Source organism: Nelumbo lutea, chromosome 1 (assembly GCF_056320005.1).
Source record: "Nelumbo lutea isolate HS-2025 chromosome 1, American lotus-T2T, whole genome shotgun sequence".
Classification (NCBI taxonomy): Eukaryota; Viridiplantae; Streptophyta; class Magnoliopsida; order Proteales; family Nelumbonaceae; genus Nelumbo; species Nelumbo lutea.
The window spans coordinates 198,105,453-198,124,635 of NC_142684.1; the positions used below are offsets into that span (position 1 = coordinate 198,105,453).

A 19,183-nucleotide genomic window follows, 5' to 3' on the forward strand; every position below is an offset into this window, starting at 1 on the left:
TTTGTTTAAGAGTTTTTCCCTTCTTCTAGACTCTGCTGGTTTAAAATTTAAATAGTAAATCAACTGACTTGATGAATCAAAAACCCGACCAAACTAGAAACAAGACAGATGGTGAAACTCGGCTCCCAATTCCCAAATGATGAAGCGGTGGTTTGTGGGATGGGCTATTCCCCAAAGGTGCAATTTGGGCGGGCTTGGACTGGCCTTTTGTCAAAATTTGAAATGGCCAAGCCTGAAGCAGCGTTAAATGCTAATTTAGGGCAGCCCGAGTTGCACGGCTACTAATACTATTCCCCGGTGTGTAACCCCATGGAAACAAAAAATAAAAATAAAAATAAAAGCTATGATTTGCATTATTTGGAATTCTTTTCTGATTATGAATTGTTTGAGCTAAAATAAAACTGTCGGGTTTGCATTTTATTAGGCACAAAATGGCTAAGAATCTCAATCAATTGATATATATTAATATTGATTAAAAGCATTTTTAAAAATAATACATTTTTCCGATACAACAGTTGTTTTTGCTTTAAAAGAAAGACCATTTATCATATTGGCAAACCCCCCCCCAATAATGATCTTATCTTCTGCTTAAGAAAATAATAATTATGATGTTACTTTACAATTTAATCGGCACAAATGTTATTGCTATGGATTTATTTTTGGTTTCACTATTGGAAGAATCCATTTAATTGATAGCAATATTATTAATTGCATGTCTTACAATAAAAGGAAAAATATTGATTGAGCTTCATGGTGTGGTTGCATTGACCTGAGGCCTTGTTCAAGTTTCAGCATGACGTAACGACTCTTCTACTTGTGAGATCCACCAAATTCCGTTACCATCTTATCCTTCGGGGAAGGGAAAACGTCCATCCATAAAAACGGATCACCTGAAGTACTGGGTCATCTGTAGGATTTTAAAGCTATGGATTGGGCCTTGGGTAGCATGCATGAGCTCAGCCTTGAGCTATAGATTGGTCCTGAACCAAAAATAAAATGTTGGGCTTGATTCGTTATCAAGTTGGAATTGGGCTAAGGCCTTGAGTAGCATTAGCTAGACCAACCAGATCCAGCCATTTTTCTTATTCAACTAATTAAACTATCTCTGAGTCTAAATGAAAAGCTTTACTCAACGGTATTATTTGAGTTATAATACTTAAAAATAAACCTAACAACACTGAACAAAGCTAATAAGTTCACCCTGACTCAATATTGTGTAAGAAGCACGGCAATGATAAAAACAGGTAGATGAGATCTATACATAATAAATATTGATGAACACATATAAGCTCCACATAGAATAGAAACATAATTAAATGCTTCAAATCCCAAATTGACATCAAATTGGTAAAAGCCTAGCTCCTTTACTATGATTCTGATATTCTAATGAAGCAACAGAGAACTCTAAATTAAACAAAGGTGCAATAGTTTGATCAAAGGCTAGGTAGAGGAAGGAATCCGTGATGCAGAGCTGCACGCCAAATCTTCTCTACATCAAGCATTGTATCTCCACATTCATGTACTTCCAATCCTTCCAGAGCATGCACAATTCCTGCTATTCTCCATGCACTCATCACCCTTCTCGGCAGCCAATTCTGTTAGAGCCATTCATTCATATAGAAGAAATGTATGGTTAATTTGACATTGGTATCGATCAATGCTTGCTTAACATCGCATATGATCGATTCGCCGATGGATCATTTAACAAAAGTTCTAAATGCCACACACACACACTTAACTTAGTTCCTGTAACTCTCATTGTTACAGTATGTAAAAAAAAAAAAAAAGAAAAGTCTAACGGAGAATGGATAAGCTGACAAACCTCACAAGAATGCACGTTCTCAAAAGCTTTGGGGATGAACATGGCTGGTGTGTTGTAGTAAACACAGTCCTTCCGCAACTTCTTGAGTGGAAATTGAGAGAATGGAATGAAGTGTGTCCCTTCAACTGCTTTCTTCTGTTCTTCATCTGTCATTACTTCATTGTCCATCAACCATACCTACAATCACCCCATAAATTATCATTTTATATAATTTACAAGCTCAAGATCGATAGTCATAATTAAGTTAACCATATACCCAACCATCCAACTTCTATTTAAGATAATTTGTTTATTAATATAATTTTCAAATAACTGTTAATCTTCTCAAGAGTGAACTTTCTTTACCTTCTGTTTATAGCTACTTGAGAGGATTAAGAAACTCGACAACTCTGTAGGGAGTTGCAATTTAAGCCTCTGAAAATCATCCTTGCTTGTTACAGCTACCTGTTTCATTTTAGCAATGTGAGATGATGGAAAAACCATGACGGCAAAGCCTATATTTTACCTACTTGCTGAGGATATAATTTAATATTGGAGTAACTTCCTAATTAATTTTCCTGACAGATTTTATGTACTTGTTATTAAATGTCCACATTAAGCTTCACATTGTAGTTCCAGTTAACTGGAATCATTTAAACTTCTTCAAGAGCTGAAATCACTTGATTTCACATATATTCAAAATCAAATACTACAATGACCATTAATGATTAAGCATGCTAATATTGACTCTTGGGTGCCTAATAAAAAAATTAATATGCAATAATGAATCGGTTGGTTCATTTACAGAAGAAAGTTCTTATTGAGAATAAGAGAGGTTACTTTTCGGTAAGTTACTCAGTTGGGTAAATGCACTTAACTGGGTAAGTGTTTACCAGGAAAGATTTACCCAGATAAGTGCATTTATCCATATTCTTTTATTTCCAATGTAAATAAGGCAATGACCATTTTGGCCATAAAAATACAATATTAAAAGGAGAATTTGTCTTATTCAATTGTTGGTAATATGGGTAAGTGATATCTAAGAAAATAAACTTTCCTTGGTCAGTGGGAATCAAAATCCGGTTGACCATCTTTTCCTCCTCTCAAAATCCAAAAAAAAAACAAAAAGAACACCCCCTTAATGAGTGTGATTTCATATATTGACTTGATAATAAAGAAAGATGAAAAGGTGAATATACCTGGATTCCTCTTCGGCATAAAAATAAGTTAATGGCTGAAACTACTTTAGAAAGCTTTCCCCTTATAAGTACTTGTTGTGTTCCCTTTGGAATGCTATTAAGTACAATAGCAACCACTAAGCTACTGCCATCCACAAGCTTGATCTTGAGGTTTGGATGCCTCTGAATATAGAGTTTGCCATTTCCATTCAATTCCTCTCCCTACCAATACTTATCAAATTATGTTAGTGGTGAGAGAGATGAAAGAATTAATCTTTCAAAACAATAGAAAGCACCACTATTAACTACTTGCCTGGTTTAGAAGACCTAAACTCATCACCTTTACTCCCGCCACATTAGCCTCTAGTATGGCTTTCTCAATCAAAGTATTGATTGCATTTCTTTTCCAGGATAACAAATACTGTAATAACAAAATTTGGAATTAATTATTTTGCTTATTTTTAAAAGATGAAGCGTACATAATCATCATTTTTTTAATAAAATGAGTAAAAAGAAAAAAAGAAGTGAAGAATATATACATTAATTTCTTACTTGGTAACTGTATCTTGGTATAGCCCATATTTGCATCTTGAGTTCATTGAACATATTCCTCTCCACAGTAAAGGTGGAATCAAAGATCCATGTCAACAGCATGGACCCATATGTCACTGGCCACAACATCCACATATACCATTTTGAAGTTGAATCGTAGGGGTATGAAGCCAATGAAGCAAATCCTGGCCGTAGATAGTAGATGGATTCTAATGTAGTCAGATGTGTGAGATGGACTATGTCTGGGGTCTCTTTCTTTCCTTTCACAGAGGCTTCATATAGTGTATCCGAGGTGTCATCCACGGTACCGTACATGTAATCGTACATAGGCATGAAGAGACAGTAATTGGTCCGGAATTTGGTGTGATGAAGAGAATGAAACCTGTTGCATAAAACCTTTGAATTTCTATTATGCTACTTCTTCTCTACATGCATGTATTTAGCATTTCTAAATCAAAATCACAAATACTTCTCCAAAAGTCCAAAGCAGTATAACAGATTCGAATTCTTGCCATCTGGCCTGGTCTAAGAGAATAATTATCTAAGTACTTTAAAGGAATTTCTCATTTGGCCATTTTCTTGCATCAGATGCAATCTAGGAAATGGAATTTCTTGGAGAGAATCCTCAGCATGACAGTATAATAAAACTTCGAATACCTACACTTCTGAAACCAACCCCTTTGTATTAGCATCAATTACCAGGAGTATCACAGTGTTACTGTTCCCAACTGTATGGTGAAGTAAAAATTTGTGAGCTAGGTGGGGGTAAATGAAGATCCCCACCACCCTGTCCGAAGTTAGAGACCAAGGTTTCTCACTTATTCTATGAAAACAGTGATTTTCTCATACTAGTAGAACTCCAGAATTAATAAAAAAATAGTGGTTCCTATATGATCTTAGGTATTTGAACCAATGTTTTCAACTGTCTTGGATGCATGGTCACTGTTTGAATTGTCACCCGGTCTTATTTTTAGGTCTGGCTTTCATAAAACCTAAAAATTGACAAAAAGTCGTCGGCTTTGTCAATTCAACCCAATCATTGAGTCATGTGTTACACGGTAAAAATGTGTTAAAACTTATGGAGGCCATAACTTTACTTTTGATTTTCCAATTGGGGTGATTTTGTTTTTTATTTTCAATAACTTTTGGAGATATATGTGCATGCCAAGCCTATTATTTTTGCCAAAGAACTATGTTTATTATATTTTTTATTTATAAAAAATTTAAAACTAAAATAAATATATAATATATGTACATATATTATATCCTCTCTCTCTATATATATACTGATCTCAGCATTTCATGATGAAATAAGAAGGCAACGCTTTCTTTTCTTTTCTTTTTTTTTTTTGAATTGTTTTAAATATTTATTTGATAAGATGGCTTTTAACATCCACCACGAAGAAAACAGTACCTATAACAGTGTAGGAGCTAAATAAAGCTCAGAATTAATAGCATATATAGTAAACTCATTTATATCACCCACCTGCTTTTTGTAGAATCTGGTATCCAACAATACTAGTCATATCACAGTATTGCCACTTGTCCTAAACACATGAAATTTGTGTATTTTGTTTTAATTTCAAAACTACCATGCCTTAAGAACAAGTGGCATAAATATATGATATTCCTAAGCTTGTTTTCAACAAGCATATTTGGTTGGGCAGATTCAGAATCTCTCATTCCCACTCTCAGTGGTATGGTATTCCTTCATTTGAGGAAATAGTCATTCATTGCACCTCCTTCGGAAATAAAATCTCATTCCTGTTGATTCCTATTTTCATTTCTGTATGAACTAAACAAACTATGAGAATAAACCATTTCGGTTTTGATTCTAACTGCAAACGAAATGAACCACTGAAAGGATAAGATGATTAAAAACTGAATCCATCTGAACAAACCTAGGAACAACTTTAATAAGTGATAAAATGAAAAAAAATAAATTAAGATGATTTCATCACATATAAAGAAAACGAGTTCAGATCAACTACCAACATACGGTCCCAACAACATCCCGCCCAGCCATTTCAGCTGCACATTAGGAACATCTGCCCATGAATGACAAGGAAGATGTTCTCAATGTGCAACTGAAATGGGCTGTTGGGACAGCATTGGGAGCACTTTATTGGTAGCTAATTCCTATCTGGGGAAAATCATCTATAACATCTAGTGATGCATTATAAGCTGAAAGCAGCTAGAAGAACTAAGGCTATGTTTGGTTTAAAGAAAAAAAGTAGGGAAAGAAAGGAAATGGTAGAAATTTTTTTATAAATCTTGTGTAGATTCCCTACCTTTTCTTTCATTTCCCTACTTTTTTCTTCAAACCAAATACAGCTTAAGGGTATAAAGCTAAAAAAATGGATGGATTGAACTTGTAAGAAATGATTTAATGGCTATAGCTTAACAATGCATGAGCATGACATTATGAATTAAATGAGATTGATTCATCTAACTGACACACTTGGGACAAGGCTTAAATAATGATGACACATACCCTGAGAAAATCTGTGGCTGATGATAAATGTGAAAAAGATTGGTTGGAGCAGAGTAGCCACACCATATACAAAATGAAGACAAATTATCAAGTCCTTATCAAGTCCATCTGTCCAATGTCCCAATAAGGACCATCATAGTTAATTGTCCTTTATATGATAAAGATAATAGTAGAAGTGGTTTCTACAATCAACTATTCGATCAGAACCACCATCCAATGGGTCCCATCTAAAGGCTAAAGTTCAATCCGATGGATGACTGTAACCCTAACCCAGTAATTTAAAATTACTACTTGGACGATGGAACCTAAATGAGAACTGTGGTATGATAACAGCGTTCATGTACAATTGCTGTGATCATCGTTCCAGCATTTTGGTGTGACGCTTTAAACAGACAACATATATCAAATGTGAATGATTCAATGATAAAGTGACATGTTTCATTGACATTTTTAATGTGATTAATTGTAAATGAATAACATATAAATGAACCATGTGACATTAATTTTTAGGAAAAATTTTCAATTAGTACCCTGTATTTTGGGTTTAATGTCATTTTAGTCACCGAACTTTAACATGTAACAATTCAATATCGAAACTTTTAAAACGTGACGATCTAGTATTTGTCGTTAACTAGTTGTTAATCAGTCGTTATGTGACATTTGAAAAAGACATAAATGTCCTTCAAGTATTATTTAATTTTTTTATCAACCATCTAAATGTTAACAAAAAATTAATAGTCCCAAATACTTGCCTTTTTTATTCAAAAAAGTTGAGGTCATGCTTGAGTGGGTATCCTGGTGACCCCAACTTTCTTAAATAGAAGATGCAAGGATTTGAGTTGTTAATTTTTTTTCAATATTTGGATGGTTGATAAAGAAAATTAGATGACACTCGAAGGACACTTGTATCTTTTTCAAATGCCACTTAACACTGGTTAACAGTTATTTAACAGTAGGTGCTGGATTGTCATGTTTTAAAAGTTTGGATACTGAATTATCACATTTTTAAGTTTGGGAATCAAAGTGGCACTAAACCCAAAATACAGGGTACTAATCTAAAATTTTCCCTAATTTTTAATATGATTGTTTGAAATCTTTATATAACTTCAAAAAAATGAAATACGTTAAACTTTTAAATACTTTGGTATTTTTATGACTCCATGCATTATAATGGGTCACGGGTTGCATGAAAGTGATGCGACTGTGGTCATAATAAACTCACAATAAATGTGCAAAGCCACAGAGAAACTTGGGAGAAATCAAATTCATCAAAATTCACAAAACATAAAAATATTCGTAATCTTAATTATTGTGTGAAGTTGGACTTACGATGGAGTATAGACGAGATACTTGAGAAGGGGGAATAATTCGAAGAGGCGCTTGGGAATTAACTCAAAGTTGCAGTGCCCCATATAGTTCATGAAGTCGACGTAGGTTATGTATCCCGCAATTGCTGCTATTGAAAGAGTCCCTGTGATCAACATGACTACCATTGGGATTGCAAAGAGAAGGAAATAAGAGATATGTTCTGCGAATGGATGAATCACAGCTGCCACATACAAGAAACAAAGGAAGTTAATTATATAATTGCATTTGATTAATATTAACATGCAAGGATATACAGATAGAATACTTAAGTAGAAGGTTCAGATCTCCATTACTTTTGCCTACAAATTTCTTTCCATTCAATGTATCCTATCACATGAGTATTCTCTCATGTATGGGTATTTATTAGGGATGATCATTTTTTATTTTAGAGAAGTAATTTTAGGGATTTTTGGACTATAATTTCCCTCAGATATATTTTTTGCAACCCTCTCCTTGTCTATTAATAACTCCCCCATAAATCACATCCTATCCATGAATTTGGCATCAATCCATGGATAGATTCAATCCACCCCTAAAAAATCCTAGCAACACCAAGGGGTGAACTGAATCATAAAAACCCCATAATTTTAACAACTTGGGTTGACAAACCCAGATGCCTGACATCATCCCAAGACCAGACATATATTATAAGTCCTCAGGATGTACTCAAGCGGAGCTCCAATATTAAAGTAATGCCCTCAGATTAGAGAGTTTATCCTTCAGACACAATTGACTCCATTCTCTAGAAGTGCTAGCTTTAGACATGTGGCTATTCATAAAAAAATCCCACTTCAAAGGATGTAACAGTAACACCCATCTTATTCACTCTATTACTTCTGATAATATTAATTATTGAGGCTTAGTTCCAAACTGAGAATAAGAAAAAAGGAGTACACAAGAGGCATGAAAGCTTACAGACCTTCTTTCTAAGTTAGTTTTCTAATTCAAATAAAAGACCCAGTATAAAGATTTTTCAATGGTGTGGATCTATTATGTTGTTAATTATAAAATCAACCTGATTTAATCTTTTAAATCAAATAAAAATTTATATATCCAAAAATCAATAAAATAAAACAAAACCTAATAAGGTTCCTGGTGTAGTGGAGACTTTGGGATCAAATACCACTGCCACCGGGTTATGCAAATATGGGGGATGGGTAAACAAATTAAAAGAATAATTTTGTTGGGTAGGGTATGATAGTGTATCATGGGGTCTAATTGTATCTGTTGCACTTTATTGCACTTCATGTATGTATATTTATGATATCAATCAGCAAACAATAAACCCTAACAGTGATGGTTTCTTTTTAATAGTGAAACACTGATGCTCAAACAATTAATAAACACTAACAGTGATGGGTTTCTTTTCAATAGTGAATCACTGATTCTCAAACAATTAATAAACCCTAACAGTGATAAGTTTCTTTATGATAGTAGTGAATCATTGAATGCAAGAAAAGCTTAGTTAATCAACATCTCCCTACTGGAAAAAGGGAGGCACTCTCCAAAACCTGGGCCAACTAGAGTTAAGAGATGTTAATGCATGTATAACATATATGTGATATATATGTGAAGCATATATAGAATCATATGCATGCATGACAGAGTTATTAGTTATTACATGTTATGGGCTCTGTAACAATGGAGGAATGATGATGGGAATGATAGCGGGAGTAGAGGATGTGATGGTGCAATGCTCTATGAAGCCAGTAGTAGAGGAACTCCACAAGACCCACATGAAGGAGTGATGTAAGAAGTATGCCATCCCATCTAAACATTGGAATTCTAGGCGCCCCAGGCAGCAGATTAATTGCAAGGTAGAATAGAATACCATTAAAAATGATCTGGTCATCCCTGCCACCATATATTTAGTTTCCTCGTCAAACAGCTAGCTGATGTTTTAAAGAATGTAAGTCCATCAAGAGAAAACAGAATTAATAGGAATATATATTTATATATATTAACCAGTTTCTTTCTCTGTCCACTTGTTCAAATTCGATTCCTTTGTGGACTATCCTGTGTTTGCTCTCCGCAGTCCTGTTACGAGCTAAGCTTATCCATATCTGGGCATGGAGCATCCTCCAGAGCAAAAATGGGAAGACAAAAGAGTAGCCCAAATCCCTCTCTTTTTCATCCTTGGTCACAAATTGATGAGTGCTGTGAACAGCCCACGGCGCCAAAATCACATACTACTTCAACCAGACAAGGAGAAAACAGAAGAAAGATTATTACTTGGACAAAGAAAGAAAAGAGGATAACATGAACATCCATTCAATTTGAAGCATGCACAAAACCAAAAACCAATAAAAACACAGACACAGTAGAGGAACTCCCACAGCTAATTCTGACTCAGAACCCATGCATAAAATGGAAATGCAATAGAATGAAGTGCCTACTTTGAAGTTTCCTAGCTTTTGCCATGGCCAGTTTGTTAGGGGACCTGGTCTTGAAGCCATCTTTTCTTCTTTAGACTTTTGGGTTAGCTAGTGAATAGCAGGGAGGCAGGCACCAGGTTAGGAATTTATAGTACCTACTGAGGAATTTAACTTGGTAAATTCCTACTGAGGAATTTATAGCCTTTTGGGTTAGCTAGTGTAATGGGACACATGTCACAGACTCGAAGGAAGAGTTAAAATTGCAGTAGATCTGGCCTATTTAGTGCTGCTCCAAACAAAATTGCTGCAGCAATTATTTATATGGGTCTTAGGTTTGCAATGGTCTCTATTTGTCTTAGATTTATTTTCCAATCCATTGGTTTTGATGGCTTCCAGGAAAATGCTAAGAAAACTTAAGTATCATTACTTGTATTATGATCCTTTTTCTTTTGATTCGTCGATACATTTGTGATGTGAGAAAGACAACACACAGGAAAACTTTATTCGACAAGGTGCATGGCATTTGGTTGCTGGTAGTATGTTTATGGTATTCAGTAAGTTAATAATCAAAAAAGTAGTTTATAATTAGCAAATTCGTTTTGCAGCCAAATACACATTAATTTGTCTTTGTTTTTTTACTTTCTATATATTGATGGTTAGTTGACATCAGTAAAAAAGCTACGTATCAGTAGAAGTAGAAGAGTATAGTGTTTTGTTCTTTTCCACCGTTGATTGTTCCCTGATTGCTAGTGCACTTCCAAACGGGTTCTGTTTGGTATCATTGTTGTATCTACGTTCTATAATATTAAATGTTTTGTGTTAATGGGTATAATTTGGTGAAAAATATAGATTGTCTGGTCACATTTGAGTGTCATTTCAGCTTAGAAGAATGGTTAAATTAACTTAATACCATGAGCAAGAAAATCAATTTCACGTTTCTACAGTCTTTCACACAAGAATTTTTAAGAAATATGTGTGCTTTCTTTACTCCTTGAATGCATTATTGATAGTCGCATAATTAGGTTGGAAGTGGGTGGAAAAAATTTCAAGCCTTAATGCAATGCTACATATAGTTATGAAACCATCAGTTCTGCATCAGAAAATATTAATACATGTAATGGGGGGCACTTGTTAGTTGTTAGTCTCTACTACTGAATAATAGAAAAAATTTCGAACCCTTTCGCCCTGCCTCATGTATAGCGTACCTATTTCCAGTTGATATTATATGTATGGGTTTGGGCTGCTGTGCCAACGGGTTAAGACCGGCCCAATTCTAACCCGGTGGTAGGTTGGGTCAGTGTGGGTTTACCACCTAACCTGACCCACTGACACTCCTAGTCCCTATTGATGTTACATGTTAGTAGGTCCGGTTAAATCAGGTCAGCGTACTAGTCAGCCTTAATTGGGCTGCTGACTTGCTGAGGTCAACTTATACCAAACCGAGCCTTTATCAAGTTATAAACAGAGCCATTATCAAGTACTAGAGCAACATTTGTGGGATGAATACGGACCGGGTTTAATGCCTATTTTATTCAGTTGGGTCAGGTCGGATTGCTCAGTGGCTTTGGGTTGGGGTTAGACAAGATTCGTGTGAACACATAGATCCAGTTGACAATCCTATAACTGAGTGGCTTTGTGTTTTTAATTTTTTTATTTTTTATTTTTTTGTCTGAATGGGGTGTCTGTTCGGAACAGATGATTGGACCGTTCAACCACGGGAACCGGATCAAAAAGGATTACCTGTCCGGTCTGATTTTAAAAACCTTGATCTTAACTTTTAATTTACTTCTCATGCTTGTACATATTTTCTCTGAACCCATATACCTTACCACTTAAAAGTAAAAGGCTTGTAGTTATCTAATGAACCGGTCTGGTAGTGTAATAGGTAAGATTTGCTTGGCAGAGTATAGATACAGCAGGAGGCTGCTGCATGCATTTATGAGTGTGTAATATATTCTACTGCATTTATGAAGGTTTACAGCTTCGCTAGAAAAATAAGAAGGTTTATTATATGTGAAAGAATAAAAACACAAAGGTAGTGCATACTCACCAAATCTGGCTGTATTTTATAATTTATATTGTAAATTCGGTTTTTATTGTCACGATTCCTAGATAAAAGGCATTTTCTTAAGATTCCATTTCTCGTACACTTAGCACATGACCGTATATTATTTCATTTTAATCAAAACTTATAGATGGGACATATAGGGAGCCAACCATTAGATAAGAAGTGATGGGAGAGAGGAAACTTACATAGAAAAATGTATTTACTGTGCAGATTTCTGGACAATAGGGGGGGGGGGGGTCATTGCTCTCCTGAATCCCCCTAGTTCCGCCCTCTGATTTTAATAGATATAATATAGATTGATTCAGTTTGAAAAGAATACATATACAAAATATAAGGTTTTGCATTCTGCATATCCTTCCAAACTGAGCCATTGTAGTAAATGCAAGAAAATCAACTTTTAGGCTCAGTTTGAAAGGAGTATTAATACAAATATGTAAAGTACAAAACTTTATATTTTGTATTAATTTGTACGTATTTATATTGTATATATTTGTATTTGTACTGTCTCCAAATTTACAAATGCAAATATGTAGAATGCAAAACCTTGTATTTTATATTATTTTACTTGTATTTGCATTGTACAAATTTGTACTTGTACTTCCAAACTGAGCCTTGTACAAATTTAGTGACAAGGACAAATAGGTTTTATAAGCGATGACTTGTGAGTAGAACCAGCAGGGAGTTGAGTACATATCTAAAAGATTGCTCATAATATAGCATTCTCTCTTATTTAGATGGTATTTGGTATTGATGTAGCTTTTGGAAGCAATGTGTTGGTTCAGCATTATGGTGCCTCGAGGCGCTGAGGTATAAAAAATTGTACAAAATGTTTAAAGCAGATTTGGTCTTATTTTTTAAGACAAAATAGTACAAAATGTTTATTTTATAAATGGATGGATACCAAACCACCACTTAATTGGTTGAAGGAATCTTATTTTTTACAAAACAACAAAAAAGTCCTACTTCGGTGGAGTTAAGTCACGGTAAAAGCTGTTGACAATAAATCTTTTGACTGTTTCCCGTTAATTTGGCCTTTACTTCTAATGATGATGCAGCTCATCTATTAGCACCTAAAGGTAGTTCTGGGATCTCGTCTGAATGGAGAAACTGAGGCCGGATCTGCTCCTTGCACTATGCGTCTCACATCAACCTCACAACATGTCCTGGCCGCATATAGGGAACATCTCCCATCCTTGAATTGATTATTCATGAGGAGATGTCCCCAATACATAGTGGGATGTGGCTGTGAAGTTGGTGTAAAGCATGAGGAGCAGATCCCAATTCAGAGAACCCCCCCTTTGGTTGATAATCTTTGTTTTGAGGCTGTTGGCCTGTTTTTTGTTTTTGCTTTTTGTATTCTTCTTTTTTCTCTTTCCCTCTTTTACTTTTTTGCATTTTGCTTCTATTTCTAATAAAAAAAAGTTATCATAAAAAAACCTCAGCCTCTCATTTTATAGGGATTAATGTAAGAGGGCAACTTACCAAATTTAAGGGGAAGAGGGTGTATGAATGTATCGTGACTTTCAACTTAGATATTGTCTAATGGAAATGAATACTGTTAGAAGAAAGACCTCTCATATCATGGGAATTGACATTAGGGGTGCAAGTCAAGTTGGCCCGAGTTAACAATTTACACTGTTTTGAGCTCGGGCTTCGGGTTGGGTCCATTGAAATTTTGATTACATCCCAACCCTAACCCAGAAAAGTTGCACTCCTAATTGACATCACAAGTCAGCAACTTATCAATTTACCTAAGAGGGTACGTGGTTCATAGGAGGTTGGATCTCCTAGCCACAAGGATCCTAATCGGACCTATCCATAGGACAATAAAACTATACATTGGGAATATCTTCCGTGTTTATATATTACCATTCATGGGGAATGTTCCCAATATACAACTGTAGTGTCGGTAGGTAAGTGTGGATAGGATTCTTGTGGGTAGGAGATCCAGATTGGGTTCATAGAAACGTGCTTTTAAGATAAAGTTTGAAAATCAAACTTAACGGTAGCATTTAACAAAAGGGATAAGTAGATTGTACTCTCTCTTAGAAATATGAAGTTACAGCCACCTCCTAGTCTACTAGTAGCCCCCTATAAACTGCATCCTGCTCGTGGATTTGATATCAATTCACAATCAAGATTTCTACAGGTGGACTAAACAGTTAAAACCCCTTAACAAAAACAATTTAACTAACATTTTTATTTTTAGAATTTCTAGCCATAAGGGCAACTTTTTTCCCTTAACATCAATAAAAATAATATTTCTATATGATAACCGAAATGAGAAATCTTTTCTTTTTGAAAAACATCAAATAAAGGCATTCATCTTCCTCATCTGGTGGCTTCTCTGTTAACGGTTGCTGTTGATAACTCTAAGTCGAGTGGACTGTTGGACAGATTTTGTATGCTCTTAGCTTCAATCAGTTTTGATGTACTTTTGATATTTAATGTAAATAAATGAAGTACATGTTCGACTCATGTTGTGTGGTATACTTCTGTGTTAAGACCATAAAACTGGACACTTAATGAGACTTGTGTTGGTTTTGAATGTTCATGGCCGTTGGATAAGTCTGGGGAGATTTATCCTGCCAAGGTTGACACTAGTGTGCTGCCAAGTGTTGGGGTGGCTTGTCTCAACTGCCAAGGTGAGACCCAAGGCACATGCAGTGTACGATTAATTGAACCCTTGAACCAGACCAGATTTCTAGTATTGCCCTGGACCTTGGAGATTGATGGGCAAGACTGGAAAGTTACACCTGACCCCTAAACCCGATTATGATACTGCACTAGGTATCGGATTGGGCTGTCTTTGATATGCCAATCAGTGAGATCCTTAGCGGGTGTCAAAACCTGGGTATGTTGGGACAGTCTGAGAATTCATCTCAGTCGGTGATCATAGTGACGGGATCAGCCCCTTTGTCGGACAAAGGTAATGATTGGGGATGCACTCTCTCTGATGGAAACCAAACTGTTGGCAGTTGATTTCAGTCATTGGAATTTTGTTTTGCAAAATTTATATATATGATATATATTTAAGTATGGTTTCAAAATGTTTGCAAATGGTTTTAATTCCTAAGATCCATGTAAGTAGAGAGTGCAACACTGTTCCTTGCAGCCGAGGGAGAGGTCCTCTCTTGTCGAGCAGTGCTTGATCATTATGGGCTAAGAGGTTAAGTGTAAGGCCATTTGGGAAGAGGTCCTCTCTTGTCGGGCAGTACTAAATGGGCTAATCTTGCACCTGCCCACAGTCCCTGGGTTTTTATAAGATGGCTTGGCCCAAGGACCACTTAGTGTAAGTGTTGGAACCATAGGGTCCATGTGATGGGCTCAAGGGGATCATTGAGCTTTCTAGTGAATTCGGTCAGGCCTTGTAATAGAGGCTGGGCCGAACCTATGTGGCTGGTGTGTAGATCAATGCTTGGGTCCCATACCATACAAAGAAGCCCAACTGGGTAGCAGTTTGGAAGACTTTTGAGCACATAACCTTATTGGGCATGAAGCCCATTTCGAACTGGGCTGATTTGATCAGTCATTATTAAGGGGTGAATCTGAGATTAGGATGAGACCAAAAGCTTATCTAATCTACAGATAGGATTAAGAAGAGTCCTAATCCAAATACAGATTTGGATAAGGGGCAACTCCTTATATGATTAGGAAAACCTTTCTTAATCATTAAGCAACTGGAAGAGAAACCCTAATTGAATTATATGAATTTGAACCCTAGGGAGACAGAACACATTCTGCTGTTTTGTGAGATAAGATCTCAAAAACCCTAGAGAAAAGAAAAGTAATTCACCATCTATTTCTCAGAAACACATTCTGCACATTCTGCAATTTTGAAATTCGCTCACCCATTTCGCAACTGTTTCGGCGTCCATACGATGGATTCTAGCATCCCTTTCAGTGGTATCAGAGCCACAGGTTCGAATCTTGAACCAAGAATTCAGATCTGAACCTGCGCAATTCGATAGAAGCTGTTCTATCTGGGTATTGCGCAGATTGTTGTTTTGTTTCAAGAAACTGTTTCTTGTTGAGGGTGATTGATCTGAAATTAATTTTATTTAAATCTGAAATTTATTTAGAATGGTTCTTGATTGATTTCTAGATTTAATGGACTATTCGTACCTGGTGATCAAAGTGCAGAGTTGGCGCAGATTGTCTGCGCATTCCTTTTGTAATTTCTATTCAATTCGGTTTGTAAAATAATTATTTGTTTTATTTTTCTAGACTGAATGTATAGGACTCAATCAAGGATGTAATTAATTAATAGAAATAGAATTTCTATTTTATTTTATTTTCTTGATTGAAGAAGACGACGGCACTGGAGATTCGCAGATGGAGGGATCACATTTTGCGTTTTGCAGTTTATGAAACTGCAACCCTAGTGACTAACCTCTATTTTGCAGGAGGTGCGAGCAGTCCATATCTGATTTATGATTGTCTAAAATCAGAAATATTAATTTCAGATCTTTCCTTAATTAATTCTTGAAATGAAAATCAGTTTCGGACCATCTTGGACCAGATTTGACCAAATCTGTTTGGACTGAATCTAGGGTTCGAAAGGGGACTATTTTCAGTCCAGTTTTCTCACACTATCAAGCCCAAATCTGATGTTCAATTGCAGAGATTAATTCGGCCCAACCTGTAAAGCCCAGTTTTAAAAGGTTAAAACTGCAAAAGCCCATTCTGTGAGAAAAGCTATATGGGTCGAATTGCTAACTGCTATTCAGCCCATATACCTAGATGATATTAATTGTTAATATTGTGTTTTTGTTGGGCTGATTAATGGGCTTTACAGCTAGTGATTGATTGGATCAATTATTCCATATCATGTGATGTGTGGATGTTTGATGTGTTGCGACAATGGGCCATAAGCACTTGGCCCATGATGACTCATTAGTGGCTCTTGCGCACACCATGGCTGAATGCACATCATTGCCATGGTGTCCCATAAGGTCATCCATTGGATGACCCCTCCTTGCTTGGTGGGCCCCACAACCCTGAAAAGGGAAGCGTGTGGAAACCCTAGCCGATTTAGGCCCACCACAAATCTGACTTTATGAAAGTCAGTGGGCGCCACTTTGGTTTGACCTGAATTAGAACTAGGGTGTAATTTTGTTCCCTTCGGTAATATGAGTGCATGTGATAGGGAGATCCATATGATGGACTCTCTAAAGGCCTTCCATCATTAGCACGATGATGGGTCCTTCAGTAATGAGGAAACACAACATAAAATTGGGCTATCCATTTGTTGTTGGATCTGTTAGAGTGTTTCATAAGATGATAGGGGCGTCATAGACCGATGTGGGAGGGGCTTCACCAGAAAATGGGAACTCTCTCATAGTACCTTGACGTAACCTGAATATGATGGGTAAGCACTCACTGGACAGAAAGGTTTACCTAAAAATGGCTCTGAACCTTGTCTGACAAAGGCCAAAGGGAAACTCATACGATGAGTGGATGTGATCCATCACAGAAATGTGGTGGGGTTATGCAGCTGAAACTGTTGGCTCCATGCACCCTATGTGATTTCCCACATTTCCAAAGACATCTCGCTATCTCCGTCACTGAGATAGGTGGGAAATCTCAGAGATGAACAAATGGAAATGGAACATAGATTAAAAGCCATATATGTAGGTAACATGAATCAAACTAAAGGTTGTGGACTGACATTTTGTTGTTTTACCATAAAATGGAAAACAAACAATTTGCTAAGCTACTTGATGACAACAAGTTTAAGGAACCCAATTATGTCGATTGGTACAAAAACCTTATGCTGGTCCTAGCTTCAGAAAAACTGGATAAGGTGGCTAAAAATTCTGCTCCAGATCGTTCGGGGGACAGGGCTTCTGAGACCCGAATGTAAGAATACCAAGAATGGGAGGATAAAAACTCCCTGGCCCGCTGCTATATCATAGCCTCTTTGGACAATCCGATACAGAGGCAATTCGATTAGATTGAACTCACCAAAGACATATTGGATAGTCTGAAGACTATATACGAAGAGTAGAATCGTTCTACTTGACAAAAGGTCCTGAAACAGTTAATGACCGCGCAGATGACTAAAGGGCAGCAAGTGCATGACCATTGTCTTCAGATGATGGGCTATATAAACGAGCTGGAGACCCTTGGTTTAGGGCTAGATCTGGTCACACAAATCGATGCTATTCTCAACTCTTTGCCTCCGTCCTTCAACCCATTCATTATGAATTACAATATGAGCAAGCTGAATGTCAACGTCCAAGAGCTCAGCAATACGTTGCAAAGAGTTGAGGAACTAATAAGGAAGGATGAACCGATAGCCATGCTTGTTAAAGCTGGCAAATCTGGCAAGAAGAGGAAGGCAAAGAGAAAGCCTCAGAAGAAAACCACCAAATCTAAGAAACAAAAGAAAGATAAGGCATCCGATGCCTGTCACTTCTGCAAGCAGGCCAGTCACTGGAAGAGGAATTGTCCCGCCTACCTGGAATCTAAGAAAGGTACTTTCGAAACTTGTGTCATTGAAACTAATTTATTAGTAACTTCTGTGTCCTAGTGTGTTGACTCTGGGGCTTCAAGGCTGAGTGAAGGAGAAGTGACACTATACTTTGGGACTTTTACAAGTGTTGCAGCTACATCGATAGGAACCGTAGAATTAAATTTTAGAGAAGGGATTCTTATACTAAAAGATTGTCTTTATGTACAAAATCTAAGAAGAAATTTGATTTCTATTTCTAAACTGTGTGTGGATGGATATACTGTCTCTTTTAGTAATATGATTACTATCAAAAGGAACAACAAATTCATCACATGCGGGGAATTGGAGAACGGTCTCTATGTTCTACATCCTTCTCTATAAACTAATCTAACCGAAACTACGTCGGTCAAAATCCCCAAGAAAATGACTCATGACATGGTAAGTCCCACGTGCCTGTGGCATTACCGTCTTGGCCACATCGATATTGACCAAATCACAAGATTGGTAAATGATGGTCCTTTGGGTTTTCTAACCATAGAAAACCTTCCCACTTGTTAGCCTTGTCTTAGAGGTAAGATGACAAAGTGGCCATTTAACAGTAAGCCTGAAAAATGTACAAGCACACTTGGCCTTATACATAGTGATGTATGTGGTCCCCTAAGTGTTAGGACATGCAATCAACACGTGTATTTCATCAACTTTACCGATAATTTTTCACGATATGGTTACGTGTACCTAATGAGACATAAATCTGAATCATTTGAAAAGTTCAAGAGTTCAGACAAGCGGTCGAGAAATAATTAGGGAGAGAAATTAAGGACCTTCGATCGGATCGAGGTGGTGAGTATCTCTCTGACAAATTCAGGGAATACTTGAAGGCCAATGGGATT

The 19,183-nt window shown here is 36.5% G+C and overlaps 1 protein-coding gene across 2 annotated transcripts; it reads right to left on the minus strand.

The window, feature by feature from the left end:
• Positions 1-1,232: 1,232 nt before the first annotated feature.
• On the minus strand, positions 1,233-10,098 carry LOC148880247 (very-long-chain aldehyde decarbonylase CER1-like). Of its 2 annotated transcripts, none has more exons than XM_088962111.1 (10): positions 9,790-10,098; positions 9,359-9,582; positions 9,015-9,247; positions 7,355-7,574; positions 3,532-3,913; positions 3,293-3,400; positions 3,001-3,201; positions 2,168-2,266; positions 1,823-1,999; positions 1,233-1,595 (listed from the first exon to the last, which is right to left on the minus strand). In XM_088962111.1, exons 1-10 carry the CDS (start codon positions 9,847-9,849, stop codon positions 1,434-1,436), a joined length of 1,866 nt encoding a protein of 621 aa, XP_088818237.1. In that variant the 5' UTR covers positions 9,850-10,098; the 3' UTR covers positions 1,233-1,433. The 2 variants fall into 2 exon arrangements, with proteins under 2 accessions (XP_088818237.1, XP_088818238.1); XM_088962112.1 differs by having other exon boundaries at positions 9,359-9,585; positions 9,790-9,930.
• Between the last annotated feature and the right edge of the window lie 9,085 nt (positions 10,099-19,183).